The sequence below is a fragment of the Quercus lobata genome, chromosome 2, assembly GCF_001633185.2.
Source record: "Quercus lobata isolate SW786 chromosome 2, ValleyOak3.0 Primary Assembly, whole genome shotgun sequence".
In the NCBI taxonomy this organism is placed as follows: domain Eukaryota; kingdom Viridiplantae; phylum Streptophyta; class Magnoliopsida; order Fagales; family Fagaceae; genus Quercus; species Quercus lobata.
Window position 1 is genome coordinate 94,412,515 of NC_044905.1, and position 21,415 is coordinate 94,433,929.

Sequence of the window (21,415 nt, forward strand, 5' to 3'; positions counted from 1 at the left end):
TCACAAATTATATATATACAAGATCCATGTCCAACAAAATATCTACATATAATTCTCATACATATTACAAACACCATATCTCACAATATATACATACTCCTTACCATCTCCACACATCTTAAGACAAATCAAACACCCTTCCAAGAACTTATTACTAAAAGCTCTTTCTTATGAAAGACAAAAACTTATAAAATCAAAAGTCTTTCTTATGGAAGGCAATATTACTCATATTTGATTAAAAACTAAAAGAGTATTACATGGGGAAAGTCATTTAAGTGTATGATGAAAGGGGATAAACTTAATCAACCTATGCACACGGCTGAACATACTCTCTCTTCCTCCAGTTGCAACCATTTTTCCCCTTCAATCATGAAGTCACCATGGAATGACTCATAATATCATATTATATCGCTGGACTCATTCTATCACACTACTGAAATGTTTAAGTCCACTGCTGTCCTACGGCTGGAGCCCCACACTATGAAGATAAGTCATTATATTTTACCTTCAAACTTATATTATCAAGTATATTTTGTTCATTATTATTATACCATTCAACTAATATCATTATATTGCTGAAATCTAACTAGCTCTTCAACACTATAAGGCTAGAGCCACAAACTATGAAGCTCACCAACATTATACGGTTGGAGCCACAAATCACATGTAGTATAAAGTAAAGCAACACGGCTGGAGTCAGAAACATAAAAGATAAGTCAATGTTTTATTCATCTTTGAAATTACATTATTGAGTATATGTTAACTCATTATCATCTTACCATTTAATAAACATGGTCTCACTAATAATAAACATACATATTAATAAATTGATATATCATCAATGGACATATATTATTTGGACATGGATCATTGCTAGACATACCTTATTATGATGAACATGACCCATGAACCGCAACTAGACATGAACTATTGAACTCATCCCATTGTTGGACATTTGACACCTAATTAATTATTTTCTAATACTGGACATCACTCAATATACATAATAATAACGTATCAACTCACCATTTAATCAAAGCTATCATGCTAAGCATATTATTTATTTATTTCAACCATTATCATGATTCTAAGACTTTGGGTTTTATTTATTTTGTAGGCTTAAAAATATACCGGTAGCCATTGGTCTATGCAGTCCAATGTCGAGTTCTGGGTTGACCACCCCAAAACAAATCCGAGCCTAGCAAAGTCACACCCCCAAAGGCACGTGGCTACGCGCAAAAAAACGCCCCCAACAAAAGCTAAATTTAAAAATTGAAATCTCATCCTAGCATTTTGGGCCACTCTTAACGAATTCTTTCATATAATAACCTTATTCATCAAATAATCTCAAGTCTAAAAAATATATCTAAAAATCAAAACTCAGTGAATATAGGACTAAGTACCAACTAGAGGAAAGTAAATTGTTATTTCCTTTTTTTTTTCGGATATATTTTTTATTTAACCACAACTTTCGAGAAAATACTTGAAAATTGAAAAATATTTTTTAAACAAGAATATTTTATGTTAAAATAAATGGTCGCTCTTAAAAAAAAAGGGGGGGGTCTAATTATCAAAAGTCTAAGTGCATTTATTAAAGTTGAAATTTTTATTGCAATCAATTTTTTTATGGAGTCACATGATATTAAGTTAAAAGGTTGTATATTTGCTTTTACTACTTTCCAATACAATGAGACTTACTTTATTCCTCTTAGAGTGCAATCAAGCACCTATTAACTTATTCTTAAAATAAACAGACATAACTAACTTGATATTGAAACTATCATCCAAACATCCATGTGAAGTAAATAAACCATATTCTAATGATCTATGAATTTTGAGTACAAAATAGAAAATTTCAAAAAGAATATTCAAGTCAAGCAATTTGATCCAATAAAAAACCTAGAAAAATAGGACTCCCCCTTCCATGTTTTAAAAAAAAAAATTAATATAAAAACCTAATTAGTAAATTTGTATCTCAAAAAAGTAAGAAGAATGTTTTTTTAACAAAAATGTTAGAATATAAATAATTAAATAAATATTATTCATTTGATATTTAAATATTCATGAAATTCACTTGAATTCTCAAAAAAAAAAAAGAAAAAAACAAATTCTGAATTAGGCGGTTAGGCCTTAAACCATACATCTGGCCTACATTATGCCTTAAATTTTTTGAGAAACACTGGAATTGTTTGCTTTCATAGTTCTTCTAAGCTAGTTTTGTGCAGCTCATTGTGTCCGAATATTTCTTGGAATCGCTCTTGCAAGTCTCTCAACCGAATGGTGACATTCCTTACATTGGACTATTTGTGAACACTCCCAAGAACCACGTTGTTTGAAACCTTTAGAAACTTCCTTTGTCAATTCAACAATCATAAAACAACTGAATTATTGGGATCTTGATGTTGGGCTTGGGCTATCTTTTATCTCGACCCAACCGAATAACTTGAGTATTTGGAATTAGGCTTGTCTTTTTTATTGGTCAGCCCAACATTCAAAAAGCCGCGGATCAAAATATCCAGCCCGTAGAGGCCTAGGATCCACCTTTTTTATTTTTATTTTTTTAATTTTTTTTATTTTTTTTTTTTACAGGATAGAATTCTACTCTAGCCTAATTTAAGTATATATGTATGTGAAACTCTTTTTTAAAGATTTGAATCTCGGCCCTTACCCCCCACAGGCATTTATACTTGTAGAGTGACTATCGCACCAAAGGTGTGCGGTGGTACCTAGGATCCACCTTTGATTTGCTTGCCATGATCAAATCTTTTTCTTTTTTTTTTGAAACCTTGCCATGGTCAAATCAAATGTGCATTAATATATATATATATATATATATATATATATATATATGTACAATAATGGGACATTGAGATTGAACACTTATACCATTGAATTACAATTTTTATTATTATCAGGAATTACAAACTTTTGACAAATCAAAAACTCAGTTTCCACTAAAAGTATTGTTTATATGCATAAATGTTTGTTTACTTTTATTAACTTAGGATTAATTAGCATGCATGGGTTTCAGTTAACTCAACTAGTAAAGTTTTTTATGGTTAAATAAGAAATCTGGGATTCAATCTTTGCCTACATCAAAAACTGATTGGTGTTTTGATCTGATGATAAAGAGCCATCATCAAGAGTTGTCAAAAAATTATTTTATTTTTTTTTCCAAAAAAAGTTTCTAAATGTATTTTCTAAACAAATGCTTTTAAGTCATCCACTAACAAAATTCTCTCTCTCTCTCTCTCTCTCTCTCTCTCTCTGTGTGAATGAAAAGGAAAAGAAATTCACATTACTGGCTTATACATACGTACATGCACAAAGAAACGTGTGTACGTGTTTCATATAATTTGGCACAAAAAGGATGAAATTCAACAGATTAACAAACAAAACAATATAGAAATACAGTCATGCATAAACTGTGACAGTTTTCGTTTAAATCCAGTCATGCATAAACATATGCTAATCATGATGCATACAAACCCAACCCATCTTGAAGTCGCATCATTGCCCTAATCTTACAGATTAGTAGTTCAGCTAATTAAGATGTTCCCTCCTGCAGCAGCCCCTTTATAATTATTTTTAGCCCCTTTATAATTATGTTTAGCCTGACCTTTTGGACATTAATTGTTAAAATCATTTAATCAAACAGCATGGAAACGGGTTCTCAAAAAAAAAAAAAAAAAAAAAAACAGCATGGAAACATCAATCATAGCAGCTGTCCTTGTAATGTCTTTCATTCCTTGCGGATTCTTTGATTCCTAATAAAGTGATTTATAAATTCCAATCCATCACACTTACTTTGTAAATTTTGTCATGCATTAGTGCACCCCAAATCACCTTTTGGGATTATCTTAGTAACTTCACATCATTTATCAAATGATTTAACCAAATTTGGGTGCATGCTTGTATCTAATTACATGTATAGCTTGCAAAAGTCCAAAAGTAAATCCAAACCACAAATGGATGTTCAAATTGAGGGAACTACGAATAATATTATTTTGGGTATAAAATTTTAGAATGATTCATTTAAAATTCTTAGTTTTTACCGTGTTTCATTTAAACCTTCTATCACAAATTTGTTAATCTCACGTTAAACATCTCGTGTCAACCTGGCTTTTAATGAAATAATTTCAAACTTTGAAGTTTAAATAAAAAATTCTAAAAAATCTAAAGTTTAAATAGCTATCCAAGACTATAGGTTTAAATAAAATTGTTTGCAACTATAAGGTTTGAACTTTGGATAGAACTTATCAAAACTGTAAGGTTTAAATGAATATTTCCTAAAACATATATGAATATTAAAAAATAGTTGGACGGTTACCATATGATATTACAACCTTATATAATTTATGAGCATCTTTTCTTTCTCAATTTTTTCATCTGAACCATTTTTCCTTTACATTATGAGGGCAATACTTAAAAATAAGTATTAGGGAAGAAAAATGATAAGAAAGTATGATTTATCCTAATTAAAGAACAAAACAGTGATTTATAAGTATAAAGCATTCTCCCTATAACAAACTATAGAGTATATTTGGAAAAAAAAAAAAAAAACTATAGAGTATATCCGTGTAACATATTTAGCACACCATGCTTTCAACAAAATAATTTTTTTTTGGTAACAAAACATAAAACGTCACACTGTAATAATCCAATTATTTTCTATTACGCAATTTTAGATCACTTTCATTTAAATGTCATCATTTTGGATATATTAAATTTAAACATGGTAGTATCAAATAGTTTTATTTAAACCTTATAGTTTTGAATTGTTTTATTTAAAATTTAGTTTTTAAAATATGTCTTATTTTAACCTTAAATTTTCACAATGCGTTATGTATGCCTTAGAGTTTGAAATAAATTTTATTTAAACTAGCTTGCAGTTGATGTTTAACGAGTAGTTAACATATATGTGACAAATGGTTTAAATGAATTGTTTTAAAACATTTTAATAGAACAATTTCAATGTTTAATGTTTTTTTAAAAAAACATAACTAATTAAAAGTCTAAGTTTTGAGAATTAACTTACCCAATTATCTTCCATTTGTTGGAAACCAACAACGATGTCTATGATCTATATGTAATGTTGAGTAGTGTTTGGAAAATTATTGTTCTCAATCTTTTAAAGAGAGACAAATAAATGGGTGATAGTTCAGTATGATCTGTTATAGTACATCTTTATATGCAAAAGCAAAAGTAAGGGAGCTAATAATAACATCATTATTAGCTTTATGCAAAGAGATTTGAAATGTGAGGCAGAGATAAAAGAAAGAGATTCATGTAAAGATAACATTGAAAAAGCAAAGTTTATCATAAAAAATAATAATAATAAAACATTGAAAAAGAAAATTGTTTGTCCCATTTCAGAAAGAATGGTAGTAAATAAAATAGAAAAAAAAAAGTTTGCCAAAAGAACCTCTTTTTTTTTTTTTTTTTTTAATTACTTTCTTTCTCACATCCCCCACTCTTGCCAAGACCTATGACAACAACAAAGCAGCATGCCATCATATACAATTTGATGGGGCTGTCGGCCCATATCACTTGTCATCAATCAATCATTTTATCAAAGAGATTTGGTTTGTTTTTTATCCTAGGTTAATTTGATGCAACATCTTCAACTTTTGGCTCGAATGAAATGAACGAAATGTGCCATCTCTAGCATTTCTTTAACTAATATACCTAATACCTATTCACATCTCGACCACAAGATATTCTGACTGTGATTTTATGCACAACCAAATTTGTAGGACATGCTAAGTGTAAACTCGCTTAATCTAAATTTCTCTAAAAAAAAAAAAAAAAAAAAAAAAAAAAAAAAAAAAAAAATAACTGGATTATGGAAAAAAGAAAATAAGAAAATAAGAAAATGAACATTTCAACAATCCAATATTATCAATATTGACAAAAATCTAATAATATGTTAAAAATTTTGAATTTAAATGGTTAAATTTCTCGGAAAAAATTGCAAAATATGATTAGTATCACCACACATACATATTTCATCCTTTAGTTTAAACATTATAAACAAAATCCATATAAAAATCAATAATAAAGGGGAGAAATATGGTACAATAGCTTAAAATGTAGCAAAATGAAAAGAATACCGAAGTTGGATTCAATGTACCGGTTGAGGCCCAAACTAGTGTAGCTTATTTTCATTTATAGCCTTTAAAATTGACAATTGAATAAAATAAAAATATTTTCCTGATATCACTCCATTTTTTGTGACTCAATCTCTATCTAAGCAGCGGGTGTATTCATTCATTAAAATATTGCTTGCATTAGAAACACTTTGGATTGGCTTTGCATAAACTATTTGATTTGGTATTGCAATTTCAACTTGTCCAATTCAGCAAGGAATAAAGGTGCATCTCTCATAACTATTTGCTCATTTCTTCGATGCTTCCGAAAGAGAGAGTACTAATATACTATACGTTTAAATCTAGACCTTAGAAAAGATTCAAAGCACCAAAGTACCAATCTCAATGAATTTTTTTTTTTTACTTTTTTCAGTTTTTGACTAAAAGATTCAATATATTTCCAAACTTTAGAGAGATTTCGAAGAAGTCACGAGAAAGACCATTAATGGTCGTTTCACATGTGAAGAGAAAGAGCTTTTCCGACTAAGCCTAAAGGGAATCTAGCAGGCAACCTTGTCAAACACGTACACCATGGCATGGGTTCTTTTTAAATGGCCATTTGGATTAGCTTTAAAGTTTTTAATGTAATTAATTAATTTATACTTTATTTTTTTAAAGTATCTAATCTTTTCTTCTTTTTAGGCAAAATAGTAAATTTGCCCACTTTCAACAAATTAACAAAAAGCTAGTGTAAACAATCATCATATGTTTAGATTGAAATTTCATTAGCTAATCAAGACCTCAATTGACCAAAGTTGAATAAATATATAAAACTAATATTTTTCAACCCTAGCCGTCCTAATTTCTATAAATTAAGAGAACAAAGAGACCGATTGGACATCTAAATACATTTTTCATAATCAAATATGAAGGAAGAGTTTAAGAGTTAAAATAAGAAGTGTGAATACGTTGGAGCCGTTAGGAATATTGTGCAAGAATTTCCATTTTCCTTCTCTCTTAGAAAAGGACAATTGGGCAAGTCAAATTTGTATACCGATTAGTGCAATTTTATTCCACAACAAACCAAACATTCATCACTATACCCATATCCTTTAAATCATTAATAATTTTCACCCATACATTCGAAAATAGTACCAAGCAACACTATTGCTACAGCAACAACATGACCACGCTCTTTTATTGCAAGTAATAATATAGACTAAACACCAATGACCCAATACATTGGACTTGAAAAAAAAAAAAAAAAAAACATAGAACAAAACATAACATAAAGACCATAGAAATTCCAACGGAAAAGACAAACACGACAGGCCCAACAACGTAAATTACCAAAATGCCACTCAACAGACTGATTGGCATTGACTGACTGACAACTGACACTCTGATTGGCTTCTTGGCTGTGGCCCAAAAAAAAAAGCTCACGACACGTAACGACACGTCACCAGCTCCTCTTCCTCCTCCACCACAAACTCCTTCCAGCAGTGCAAGACAGCTTTCACTTTTGCTTTGATAGGTGTGCGCACCACTGTGCACTCCTCTGTAGCCTTAGCCTCAGCTTTTTTCTCCGCATAAGTCAAGTACACCAGGAAACACCCACCAGGCAATTCCTGCTTCACCACGTTCTCACACGTGTACCCCTCCACGTCAGCAGAAAAGAACCGGGCCCCATTAGAACACGTGACCGCCACAGAAAACTCAGCCGGGCCAAAACACTTGAGCACCCTCTTGACCAGTGGCTCGAACCCAATAGTCTCGAGGTCGAACCCCATGGCCTCGTAGCTTGCGTAGCTGAACCCATCCTCCGGGGTCACGTGCACGGTAGAGTAGCTAGACCCCTCGACTCCATTCATTGAGTACCCACACGGGTCAAATTCAAAGTCGCAAATCACGTGAGTTGGAATAATTTCATTAATCCCGGACTTTTTTGTCATTTCACCTGCCCCATTGCTTCCCCATTTTTTGAAAAACACGGCCGCGCTGTCGCGGTCCAACTTAGTCATGCACATCTCAAGGGTAATTTGGGTATTTTCATTGTTCTCAACGTCTTTACTCGCCGCCGAGTAAATGTGCCAGTTACGGTTAGGAACATTGGGATCGCCGATGACGTAAGCCTGTGCGTTCATGTGCCCAAAGTACCCGTTCAAAACAGCGACTTCCTCAGTGAAGTTACGGTGAGGGGCAGGTTGGTAATTTGGGAAAATGAAACTGCCACGAGAGTATTTGACCGAGGACACGGTGAGTGAGAGTGAGTCAGCGAGTTGGAGAATCGGTGGGATCGACAAGAGAAGCTTAGTGGTCCCGCAGGTTTTGAGGACTATTTTGAATGGGTAGACGAATAGGCTTGACTCTGACAGAATGTATGAGTCGAACTCGGAGTTTGAGAGGTTGGAAACGATGGTGCACTGAGCTGGCTCGAGAATGGAGTCGAGTTGGGCCCGAGTCAGAGCTCGGAGACCGAGTCCCTGTGGGTCAATGAAAATGGATGGCTCAGAAAATGAGATTTCCAAGCGTTTTTCGAAGCCTTCAAACCCTATTGGTGAAGGTGGTGGAGGATCGTTGAAAATGCCCATTGCTTAAAAAAAGAGAAATACTTTGTTTAATGCAAAAGAGTGTCTTTTTTTGTGGTTTTTTTTTTGTTTTCTGGGTTTTGTTTGGCCAAAGAGAATTCAGATTATTGTTCTAACGAAATCGAAATAACGAAAGGGAAATCCTATTCTACCAAACAAGTCATCTCTTGTATCGAATATCAGGATGGCTTCCTCACACACTGCAACCACAACAACAAAAACAACAAAAGCGTTACAAAAATCAATTTTCATAACACAAAAATGAAAAGGGCTTTTGGTGTTTATGAGTTTGATTCTTACGTTGGAGTAAGCAGCAGATCTGAACTTTTCGATGCCACCGTTGGGTCTAACGTCTTCAATGATGTAACCGAGAGGAACTTCGTACTGTTTAGAGCCACTACTACTGCTAGACTTCTTTTTACCACCTTTGGTCTCCATTACAACATTCACGCTTCTGAAATTCAAAATACCCTTATTACTATTTCAATTTCAAAGAATGAATCTTGAATATCCAAACAACCCCATCAAATTTTCACACAAAAAAGATTATAACTTTAACAACAGAGGGAATAAATATTGAATATTCAAAGAAACAACCGTATATGCAGAGAGTGAAAAGACTTACTTTTCCTTGGAAAATTAATCTGCGGATGGGAAAATCAGAGATACTTTAGGTATGATGAAGAAAACCAAAATGAGATTAGATATCCAAGGGAAAGTGAAAGATGGGCAGGCTTTTAAATGATTAGAAGGTTACACAGAGAAACAGGAGGCTTTGTGTTTTGTGAAGAAGAGAAGATAGCGGAAAGAGAGTATTTATAGAGGAGCAAAAAGGGTACCCAGGGCTAATGGAGTGGACCTAGTGAAAAAAAAAGGTAGGATTGTTTAATAATATAAAAAGTGCTTGTAGTAAAACCAGCTAATCTTATCTCTCTCTCTCTCTCTCTCTCTTTTTCTTTTTTCTTTTTTTATTTAGAGCAAATTAGAAAGCTGATGTTATTTAAAAAAATTAAATTTTAGGAAAATTACATCTAAACCTTTATGGTAACAAATTAACTAAAATAGTTTTTAAAGCAATAAATTAAACCACTAGTATTTACCAAAAAAAAAAAAAAAATTAAACCACTAGTTTTTAAAAAGTAACTAATTAAACTCTAAGAACAAATTACTCTTTAACCAATTTGGCAATAATTTTGCAACTTAATTGATTGAAACTTCTTAATATTTCTCTAATAATTAATTAAAAAAAACTCAATTAATTTAGTGGATTGAGATTGTCTTGGAAGTTTAGTATAGGCTAAAGTTTTAATATGTTACTTTTTGAAAATTTGATTTAATTGGTTATTTGTTACGCTTTTGAAGTTACTATTTATTACGTTATGTTATCGTGTGCTTTTAAAATAATTGTTAATAAATTATTTCTAAAAAGATATGACATAATTTTTGATGAAAAATATTAATAAATTGTCAAAAAAATTAATTATCTTATCATTTTTTAATAAAATATTTCTAAAATTAGTTGGGTAAATTGTAAATTACATCCTTAAAGTTTTGGGGTGATTGGATTTTACATCCTAAATTTCCAGAACTTGGATTTTACCCACTAAAGTTTAGGGTTATTTGGATTTTAACACCTTCAAATTCTGAAACTTTAAAATGTAAAATCCAAATACTCCAAAACTTTAAGGAGTAAAATCCAAACACTCTTAAGATATAGGGGATAAAATCTAAATTCTAAAATATCAGAGTGTAAAATCCAAACACCACCAAACTTCAAGGGGTAAAATCCAAATTCTGAAACGTCATGGTGTAAAATCCAAACATCACCAAATTTCAGAAGGTAAAATCTAAATTTTGAAATTTCAGAGTATAAAGTCTAATCACTTCCAAATTTTAGGAATGTAATTTATAATTTACCCAAATTAATTTATAGACTAATACCATAGAGCATTAGTTAACTTTTTCCTTTAAATAATTTTGGAAATACATCAGATTTATGAATCCACCCACGTGAATCAATTGCATTAACCGTGAATAAATTGCATTAAACGTGAAGACTGATTTTTTTTTTTTTTTTTTTTTTTTTTTGTGGTAAAAAATCTGATGATGGTGGCAAACAAATAACTTCGAAATTAGAGTATTTCTGTTTCTGAATACCAAAAGCCAACCTTATGCTTTTCAACAAGTATTATATTCCTATAAATTAATTAAAAAAATAAGTATTATATTAGTTAGGAATTGGTAAGATTCTCGAAAAAATTAAATTAAAACTGGTAGAGCCTTGTTACACACGTTCAGAACTGATACTCCTCAAAAATGATAAACTTGTTTTAACCCTCTATCCAAAAAAAAAAAAAAAACTTAGGTAACACATGAGGACTGTCTTTTTTTTTTTTTAATTTAAAAAAGAAAAAGAAAACTTTAGCCACTATAAGGTTATGTTTAGTAACAGTTTTTATTTTCTATTTTCAAAAACTTGTTTTTGGGAATATAAAGAAAAAACAATTTTCTTGTATTTTTGAAATAAAAAAATATGTTTGCTTAGTTGAAATTAAAAAGATAATTTTTTGAAGAAAAAAATAGAAAATACTAAAATATGTTGTTACTAGGATTTGAACTTTAATGCTAACGTATTAAATGAGATAGATTCATTAAATTAAATGCGTATTTTCATTAACTTTTGAAAATTAGAAATTGAAAATAGTCTTTTACATGTTGTTTTTAGTTTCCTTCACAAATTGAGTTTTGAGAACAGTTTTTGTTTTTTATCCATTTTGAGTTGCCCAACAAGTTTTTTAGTCTCAAAAATATAATTTTTTTTTTTGGAAAAAAACAGTTACCAAACATACCCTAAGATAGTTTCTTGTAAGATATATCATTCGGTTACAAATACTAATTAAACATGTTCATATTTCTAACACGCATGCACATTGTTTGGCAAATAATGAAATAACAAAAGAAATTAAAATGGCTTATTAGAGCCACAAATTAATTGTTGCCTTTAAGATAATATTGTCCCCTACCTAAATAGTTTGTTAAAAGAGTCGGAGGAATATTCAGAGAATTATGAGAATTTCTTCCCAATGGTGTAAAATTTGAAAAAAAATAAAATATTGAATTCATGTATATGCATGAGATTACAAACTAATTATCTATTATTAAATCTATTACTTATTACTTTATTAGTTATTATTATTCACTTTTATAAGGTCATAAATATATTTTCTAAATTTTAACCATATTGTATTCAATAACACATCACACTGCCTTGCAATCCTAAGTAATATCATGGATAGCAAAATAGAAAAAGTAAAGGGAGAAAAGAGAATAAACTCACTGATTTGAGCCATTATTGCTAACAAGTTTTAAGTTAAAGTCTCTAATGGCCGAATAAGAGATTTGAAGTTCAATCTTCACTTACACAAAAAATCGATTGATGTCTTGATTTTATAATAAAAAGCTATCATCGAAAATGGATGTCATAGGATAAAACTCTCTAAAAAAGTAAAAAAGTTTCAAGCTCGAAGTTAGAATGTAAGATTGGTTTTATTATTATTATTATTATTTTCTTTCTTTTAGAGGAAGGGCGTAAGAAATATAAGTTAAACATCCTTGAATTGAAAGTGTACCCTAGCTAGTTGAACTATATTAAAATTTATGTCTAAACCTGCTTTCACTTTAGGTCATAGCCTCATAGGGTACATGGATATACAAAAGAATATCCTCATTGTGTATCCCTGCCTTGGAAGTTAGAACCTCCCCTCCCTAAAAAACAAATTACAAGGCCTAACTTGGGGGGGACCGAATTAATTGATTCAACCAGTTAATTATGAAGTGGTCTTACTTTTTTTTTTGTTCCATTCATATCCTTTGAACCATCTTTAATTTAGTTGAATTAGACTAAATCGCGTTGAATTGGTTAGTTCACTAGCTAACAATCCATTTTATTAATAGGGTCATCCGTTAGCATTTATATCATGACATTGTACAAAGGCGATTACTTACCAAACCCAAATAGATTCATACAAAACACTAATTAATAAACAAAAATAGGACACGCCAATGGTATGTTATCGTCCTCTGAGTCCGATCTTTGCTTTTCTCTGCCAAAACATCTGCATATCTATTGGCTTCACTATAGTCATTATGTTGAACTACTATATATATATATATATATATATATATATATATATATATACACACTGCATGTTCATTGCTTCCTTGCAGTACTCCAGCACAAGTAGTACAATGTTACGGACAAATTGCCCAAGGATGTGAGTGATGAACTAATGATATAACTAACGAGGAATGGAATTGAAAACTTTTGCTAGAGAGGCAGTTTAATATCAACATGTATCCACACACATGCATGTATATTGAGAAATGAGTAAACTAACAACACCGGAAGATTATTGAATTTCAATTTCTCTTTTGAACTTCTTAATTTTTATTATTATTTTTTTTGTATAGGTAAATTTTAACGTAATGAATTTTAATTAGATATTATTCTTTCATATATGATTGTATAAATCTTAATAGGAAACATAAAAAGTTAGGGATTTTTATAACTTAATCTTGTTTACTAAAAACATGAATGAAAATTAAACATTTGTATTGTTTCTATAATATATTTATAACTATATTCTCATAATGAAATAACTTTTGTTTCTTTAAATGTTCAAAACTCTTTAATATTTGAATTTTAAAAAATGTAACTTTTGTCCTTAGGAAGGAGCTCATAATTTTTTTGGGGGAGGCACAATTTTTTTTTTTTTAATGATTTGTTTAAATAAAAATGCATTTTTCAAAATAATAAGAGCATCAACATCAGTTGTGCTAAAACAAATGTTATTTTGACACATCAAAAAGTTATTTTTATCTATTTTAATACATTATTTTACAATACATCCTACATTCCATCTTCTATTTTAAGATTACAACACATTAAAAAATCTTAAAATAATAACCCCTATAGTATTAAAAAAAATACAAATTCAAAAACAAAAACAAACACCCAACAACCCAACTACCATCGTGGCCACCACTAGACCACCACCAAAATCAACCCAAGCTACAAATAAAAACCTAACAAACCACAAGCTGCAACACAATTCACCAAACCCACCAAATAAGACCTAGCGGTCACAGCGCAACCCAGCCCAAAACCACTACCACCCACCACTAAGTCAAGAATAAGTGAGAGACAACGAAAGAGGAAAGAGACCAAAACCCACCACTAGATTGAAACCCACAAATACCCCAAACCAACCACCACTTGCCAAAACCAACAAAAACCCATTGAATCCACCAACAAACAAAACCCGTGGTCAAAACTAACCAAAACCATAATTAGAAGAAGTATGCAAAGAGAAACAACCCAATGGTGGCCGTCAAGTCGTGGTGGCTATTGGCGTAACGAAGGCTTCATCCTCTGTGGAGTGTGTAGTGGAGAGAGGAGGGAGAGTGAGAGTGAATGATCAAGAGAGGAGAGGAACAACTAAATGGGATGAGAGAGAATTGAGAAGAGAATGACTTTTTTTTTTTATTAAAGTGAAAGAGAAAGTCTAAAAAAAAATTGCCCAAATATTATAGCTCATACCAAATTTATTTGACATTTGACACATCCGATGAAATAATGTTTATTATGTTTGCTGTACTAAATGCTAATGCACAAAATTTAACATTTAATATACTTGATACTAGTGCTCTAAGTAGTAACCCAAGTCCCTAGCCATGACAAGCCTACGAGAAAAATACATTTGTAAAGTTATAGTTATTTGTTTATTTAATTATAATGATCGAACATATAATTGATCTATCCAATGGTAATCAGCCGACCACCTTTCGGTTCCATGAGTGAGGTTTTTTTTAAGAAGAGATGGAACTTATCGACAAGTTAGGTTTGGTGTGAATTAGTATGCGAGTCCAAATATAGAATTCATACTGGACAGTCCTATATATGTTATGAGTGCACTTTTATGATTAAACTTGACCATGGAAACATGGTTTGCCTTTCCTAAAGTATAATGAGAAAATGAACCTCTCAATTCTCACCCCTATCCCTCTTTGATTTTTGTATATTATTTATTATTTCAACCCTTAACTCGAGTTATTTCGACTCCATTCACGTATTGATCGAGATCTGTTTTTTCATATTCTTCTATTACTTTTGTCCGCTAGTGAGAGGGGCAATAAAACCCTACATAGGACGCTCAAATTTTAAAATAACTCTCTCCATCGATCTTTTTGCCTACTCTCTTTCAGTAATCTTCTTTGACCTAAAGCTGTCCTCTATATATAAAAAATTTAAAAGTTAGCTGGATGCAATGATCCTGAAGTCGGTAGAAATTTTTTTTTTTTAATAAAAAACTTTATGCACTTAATCTAAGTACATTGGCCTTAATTGGCTGGGTTGGCGCTTATAACAAATTAGTAATCAATATGCAATTGTATGATACTGAAATAGAAGACATGGCAGTCAAGGATAATTATGATATTGAACGTGGCTATGTGATTTTAAAAAGTGTCACATCTACAATATTTTCAAAATAACTCATAGATGGTAAGTTGTAATCTGAATTCGCAATTTAACTTTTTACCAACCTATAACAACCTATTACTTATGATTTGCTATAAAAATGTTGTGAAAATATTGTAAAGGTAACATTTCTCTTTAAATTAATGACAAAATATAATATATTGTTCATAAATTATTAACTGATCTATTTAATTTCTTCCAAGTGATAGGAGGTTTTGGGATTCAAAGTCAAACTTCTCACCATATCGGATATGTCATTAGATTACAAATTCCTTGGCTTAATATTAATTTATGTAATATCATAAATCACACAAATATTATAACGTAAACCCATGCACATATAGGACTGTATGTTTTTGAGTGCGCGTGTACGTAAGTGAACATAATATAGGCATCTATAATATGGGCATTTTAAACAAGTTTAAAAATGATAATAATATGAGCTACGTACCCCTCTATATATAGGGTTTTTACAAATATCACTTTGGACTATGACATGAGTATTAATTTGGATTTTCGATTTTTATAATTTGAACAATATTAGCCCATTGAATATTAAGTTTGGGATAGGGCAAACAATATTCTATTGAATCATAATGGATTAATTATATGATTTGCACACATGATTCTTCTCACATCATCAATAAATTTGAAATATTATCATTATCAAGTGCATATGATGTGATTAAGTTTCTTAGGTTTTAACCCCAAAAAAAAAAAAAAAAATACTAATAAAGTGTTTAATTTGTTGTAATTTCAAGGGGCTAACTGTTCACATCTATAATGTCCAATGGGCAATGGCTCAATTGACATTCAGGACAATATGGATAGGGGTGAGATATTTACAAGTCAAAGACATTGTATTTCTAATCAAAATTTGAAACACCCTCCTGTGATCACTTGTTGTAAGAAGAGAATTAAGCTTTGAGATTTGTTTCCTTCAAAATTTTGCGGCCCAACCTTTCATATATAATCTATTTAATGCCGTAGGACCAAAGCTGTATTAGATATTTTGATTCTAACAATCACTAGACCAAAAAAAAAAAAATCCGCCCCGTGTCCTCTTTAAAATCATTAGGTCAAATTGTTCCATCAATTAGTAATACCGAATGATTCTTTGAGTTGGGCCATACTTGTTTATGCAGGTCAGATTTTGAGGCTGTACTAGCCACTTTTGTAGAGAATCTAGTCATGCAATATGCGACCAAGAGATAGGGAATCCCTCAGTTGAAGCTTACACAACTAACACATGGTGTGCCTTTCATTACACCGAAAGAGAACTGAGAAGAGTGCCCACTACAATATTTTAACAACAATTTAATAGGTTGTTACTCGTTGTTACTAGTGGAAAAAAAGTAATTTCTATAATAAGTTCAAATTAAAACCAGTAATAACTTACCATATAGTTAACTTATTGCACAAGTACACAAACAAATTCTACATTAGAAACCACCTACAATGAATGAATCAAGGAATCAACCCCAATCCCTTCTCAATTTGCTTCTGGATTACCCACAATGTCAATTGTCTACACCAACCTAAATGTCTTAATTCACCAAAATCCCTTTCTTGATTCTTCTTGCCCTAATTTCCATCCTTTTTGTCTAGATGGGCAAAGGTATTTCCAGATGAAATTCTCAATATCCTAAACATGTGAGTAGCTAGCACGTACACTAGCACGTTCTCTACATTTTTTTTTTTTTTTGAAATAAGCACGTGCTCTACATTAGTTTGCCTTTTCCCCCTTTATTATGATTTCTTGACCCGTTGGCTCCACCTGATCATTTACATGAAATCTGTTTGCAAAGACAACATTTTCCATGCATTGCGGTTGACGACAATAATCTTTTTAAAATAATTATGAAAATGTTCCAAATAAATATTTATGAATTTTTTTCTTATTTTAATTGTAATGTTTTGAACTTATATAACTTGAATGGTTGTTGTCAAAAATTTAATAATCTTGGGATAATGGCACTAATAGATTGAATAATAATTAGGAGGGGGGTGACTAATTCAGACATTCTTCTTATTGTTGTTATTTTTTTTTCAAAGTTAATTTGACTTGAATGATTGTATGCTGTATTAATTTTGTGAGAGATCACCAATTAATTAAGATATTTGTGTCTATCTTACTGATTAATTGATTAATATATTTTTGACATTTACCAGAAAAAACTCTTGGTAAATTGACCCAAATTAAACCAATGTGAGTCGAACGCAAACCCTACCTATTGCTTGGTAATCCTATCCCCCATAAGAGCTAAGGTTACCATCCTTTCCTGATCCAGTTTACCTTTCTCAATGCATGACATGTGCCTATTACCATATAATCACTAGTCATTTTCACCTCGATCTGCTGCTATTGTACCAAGTTTTTTTTTTTTTTTTTGAGACATTTTAGAACCACTCCCCTATCTATATATGCCTTTAACACAGCACTACCACCTAGTAATAATATGGGTTGTTTTAATGGGTGCCTGTTAACAACAATATTTTTTATAATTTTTTATCTACTTTTTACATCTTTTTATCTTTTTTTTTTTGACAATTTTTAAGTAATTTTTTTTTTATCCTTTTTGACAAATTTTTAATCATTTTTTGTTCATATTTTTAAGTGAGACCCATATAGGGAAATCTTAACAAACACCATGTGGTGCATGTTAACATTTCCCTAATAATATATCTAAAGGCCATCCATACAAAATGTAATGGATAAGTTGCAAAATTTGGGCACAATAGTGGCTAGATCAATGTTTATTGATATAAAATTTTTGGTTGCTTCACTACTGGAAGAATAGTTGAAACTTGAAAAGTTTTTTAAGTGGGTCATAAATCCTAATGTCACATTGGCCGGCCGGGTTGCTCGTGCATGATTGTGATACTTCGGTACAAGCACTTGGAAGCAAAAGCTTACTACATTAATCTTGGCCCATATGCTATAATAATTATAAAATAAGGGTGGCAGGTCCATATAATAGGGGGAGATCTCCCTAACTATATATATATATATATATGAAATAGAAGTAAAAGCCGGTGTATTTTGGAATAATAATATCAAACCTGCTACTTTATTCGGTCAAACAAATTAAAATTTGACTAAGGTGGATCTTGTGTTAATCTTGTTTGAAACAACTTCTCATAGCATTCCCATCAAAACTTCCAAAAAATTTAGCATTTATCATCTCAAAAACCTACTTTATTGATTTTAACACTTCATTTTACAATACACTATACATCAAAAGTTCTATTTTTTTACCACTTCATTTAAAATAATATATACAATACTTTAAAATAATATAAAAACAACCTCCACAAAATCCAATTGCAATGGTCACAACCACCTTCACCACAGCACTACCAACATCAATCTCCACTGTAGCAACCAAAATCCACCACAAGAAGAAAAAAAAAAAAAAAGGGCCCAATTGCCTTCCTCTTCCAAATCACAAAACAACCACCATCACAATCACAAAACCCAGATTGGCGGGAAGAAAGAAAACAATCGCAAAACCCAGATCGGTGAGAAGAAAGAAGAAAGGTAGAGAAGCAAACCCATCACACCAGCAAGCAAAACACATACACACACACACACACACAAACCCACCATGGCAAACCTCCACAAAAGCAAACCCATCATGCCGATCCACTGCACCACGACCCACTATGACCCAAACCCATAACCCACCATCCGGCTGCCACCAGATTCGACTCACACCCCTGCCACTGTCCCCACCACCCATGTCGATCACAATTCCAAATCACAAACCCACAACCCAGACCCACATCGATCACAATCTGAAATCACAAATCCGCAACCCAGACCCATGCCAATCACAATTCTAAATCACAAATCCACAACCCACAAAATCAAATCACCCCGCTGTCAAGCTCTACCTCCATATCGGCAGCAATACTCTGAAGGCGTTTGGGCTTTAAAGTTCTTCACAAACCGTGAACCCAAAAGAAACATAAGCTATGGGGAAGAGAGAAGAGGAAAGTGAGAGAGGAGAGAGAAGAAAGAAGGGAAAAATAAAAAAGAAATACACGCAATTACTATTGGGAATAAAAAAATAATTTTTGGTTTAAGATTTTTGCTACTGTGAGCTTGTATTGATACAAGCTCATTGTAGCTATGTCTCAAAATTTTTGAGATTTGAAATCTTTGATGGAGTGGGTTTTTTTGTGTATTGGTGCTAAAATTTAGCATATACCACTTTTAGCATCCTAATGGGAATGCTCTCACAAGCTCTGATACTCTTTTTTTTGTCAATGCCATAACTGGAATCTCCTTGATCTTCAGCAACAGGAAACAAAAAGAAACCACAAGAAAATGGTTTCACATTGTCAAGCATTATAAATATAATTGGTTTATCGGATAAAAAAAAAGATTAAATTTTACCCTAATCATACAAAAGAAATTTGGATTTTTGTGAATAAAAAAAAATTGGTAACATAACCCTTCTTGTATTTTATGCTATTCCCAAATAGCAAGTGAGGTCCCAGAGAAAATCCATTCTCAATATTACAAGTTTATAAAATATATGATTGAGTTAAGATTGCGAATTCTATTTTGTATTCCTTTTAATCCGCACTTAAATTTATCCATCGTGCCATCCTCCTAAGCATCCACTATACATATATGAACAGAGCGGAACATAATGGAATCAAAAAATGGGAAATGGATAATATGTACATATTATCCATTTTTAGGTGAGAGAGAGAAAGCAATGTCATCATCTTTTTTTTTTTTTTTTTTTTGGGAAGGGGTCATACAAATTATTTGTTGACTCCCAATTAAATTAAACTTACTAAAATTAACCAAGGCTGCAGATTCTATCAAAGATTTAAGTGCAAAGAAGAAGGTTGAGAAGAAAGAAGACACAACAGTAGCTTAAGAGTTATTTCATCTTCAATAACTTAGGTCAGGAAATTATTATTGTAATCCTTTTCCTTTCTAACTCACTTGTTCCTTCTCATTTCTTTCACATCATCAACAAGGTCATTAGAAATTTCAATAGAATCATGCAACAAATTTTCCTTATTTTTCAAAGGAAACGTATGCTCAAAGAATATGGCATTTTTGAGTTCAATAATAGTATATGATTCTAATATATCACTTTTGATGACAAGAAATTTATAGCATGAACTATTGCAAGCATAACCAATATCTCATTTTTTAGTATCGTTTTCAAAATAATTTGAACACTTTTGAGTTGTGATTACTTCCAAATTATTGTAAACTTTTTAATCATCCTTGGTTGACATATGTCAAGCTCATCATTAGGGTCAGGGACCAAAATTTATGAATGAGTACAAAATAAGGTGTCTACACTTATCAGCCACCCCCACTTCCCCCCCCAAAAAAAAAAGAAAAAAAAAAAAAAAAGAGGAGATTGTCTTTCCATTTTCCATTAGCCCTCCAAACCAAAACTACCCGTACACTTCTTAAATTTCAAAAGTCTTGCCTATTCATATATTAGGCTTGTCATCTTAGGTTACCTTAAGTTGAATTGTGTGAGTCATTTGAGTATCACCATAGGTATCAACTTCCTTCGAGAGTTTTCTACATAGAAACCCCAAGAGTTGACAGAAGGTTTCCCAAAGTACTAGCTCTTCATTTTTCCAAACTTGTCTGAATTTATGCATATGTATTGTATTGTGTGTACTTTATAGAAAGTCCCCTCATCTCCTCTCTGTGTAAGTGTGGGGGGTATTTATGAAAACTGACAAGAGTGAGTATGAGTGACACTATGTCGACATTATAAGTAACTAAAGTATGGCCTAAAAGTATTTCCAGTAGATTACGCAAATTTTTATACTGTTTGGAGAATGAACAATGACTTTTACCTTTTAGCTACCCACCTTTTCAAATACATTTTTCAACAAATTCTTTATCACATTCTCTATCTCATTTAAATATTATTTCTTCATTCATTATTTATTCTTTTTTTAACAACTACACATTTTTTAATATTTTTTTATTCAATACCTAATTATTATAATAGAAAAAAACATTTGAAAAATGAACAGTTGCCCATCAGACTTAATGAGTTACTACTGTTCATGAGCCAAAAAAAAATTTGGGTATAGAGAGTCTATTGGAAACTATTTTTATGGTGTCATTCTCTATTATAGAAATTTTTATGCATTTAGCTACACCATTGGAGATGCTAAGTACTAGAGATTGCAACGGGTTG

At 31.5% G+C, this 21,415-nt stretch overlaps 1 protein-coding gene across 1 annotated transcript; it reads right to left on the bottom strand.

Annotated features, from left to right (window-relative positions):
• Positions 1-7,179: 7,179 nt before the first annotated feature.
• Positions 7,180-9,477, bottom strand: LOC115977307 (S-adenosylmethionine decarboxylase proenzyme-like). Its single transcript, XM_031099092.1, has 3 exons — positions 9,303-9,477; positions 8,978-9,131; positions 7,180-8,877 (listed from the first exon to the last, which is right to left on the bottom strand). The coding sequence occupies exon 3, from the start codon at positions 8,678-8,680 to the stop codon at positions 7,529-7,531; it is 1,152 nt and encodes a 383-aa protein (XP_030954952.1). The 5' UTR covers positions 8,681-8,877; positions 8,978-9,131; positions 9,303-9,477; the 3' UTR covers positions 7,180-7,528.
• Between the last annotated feature and the right edge of the window lie 11,938 nt (positions 9,478-21,415).

Bases quoted from the DNA above. Each gene is read 5' to 3' on its own strand.
- LOC115977307 (XM_031099092.1), bottom strand. From the start codon at position 8,680: ATGGGCATTTTCAACGATCCTCCACCACCTTCACCAATAGGGTTTGAA.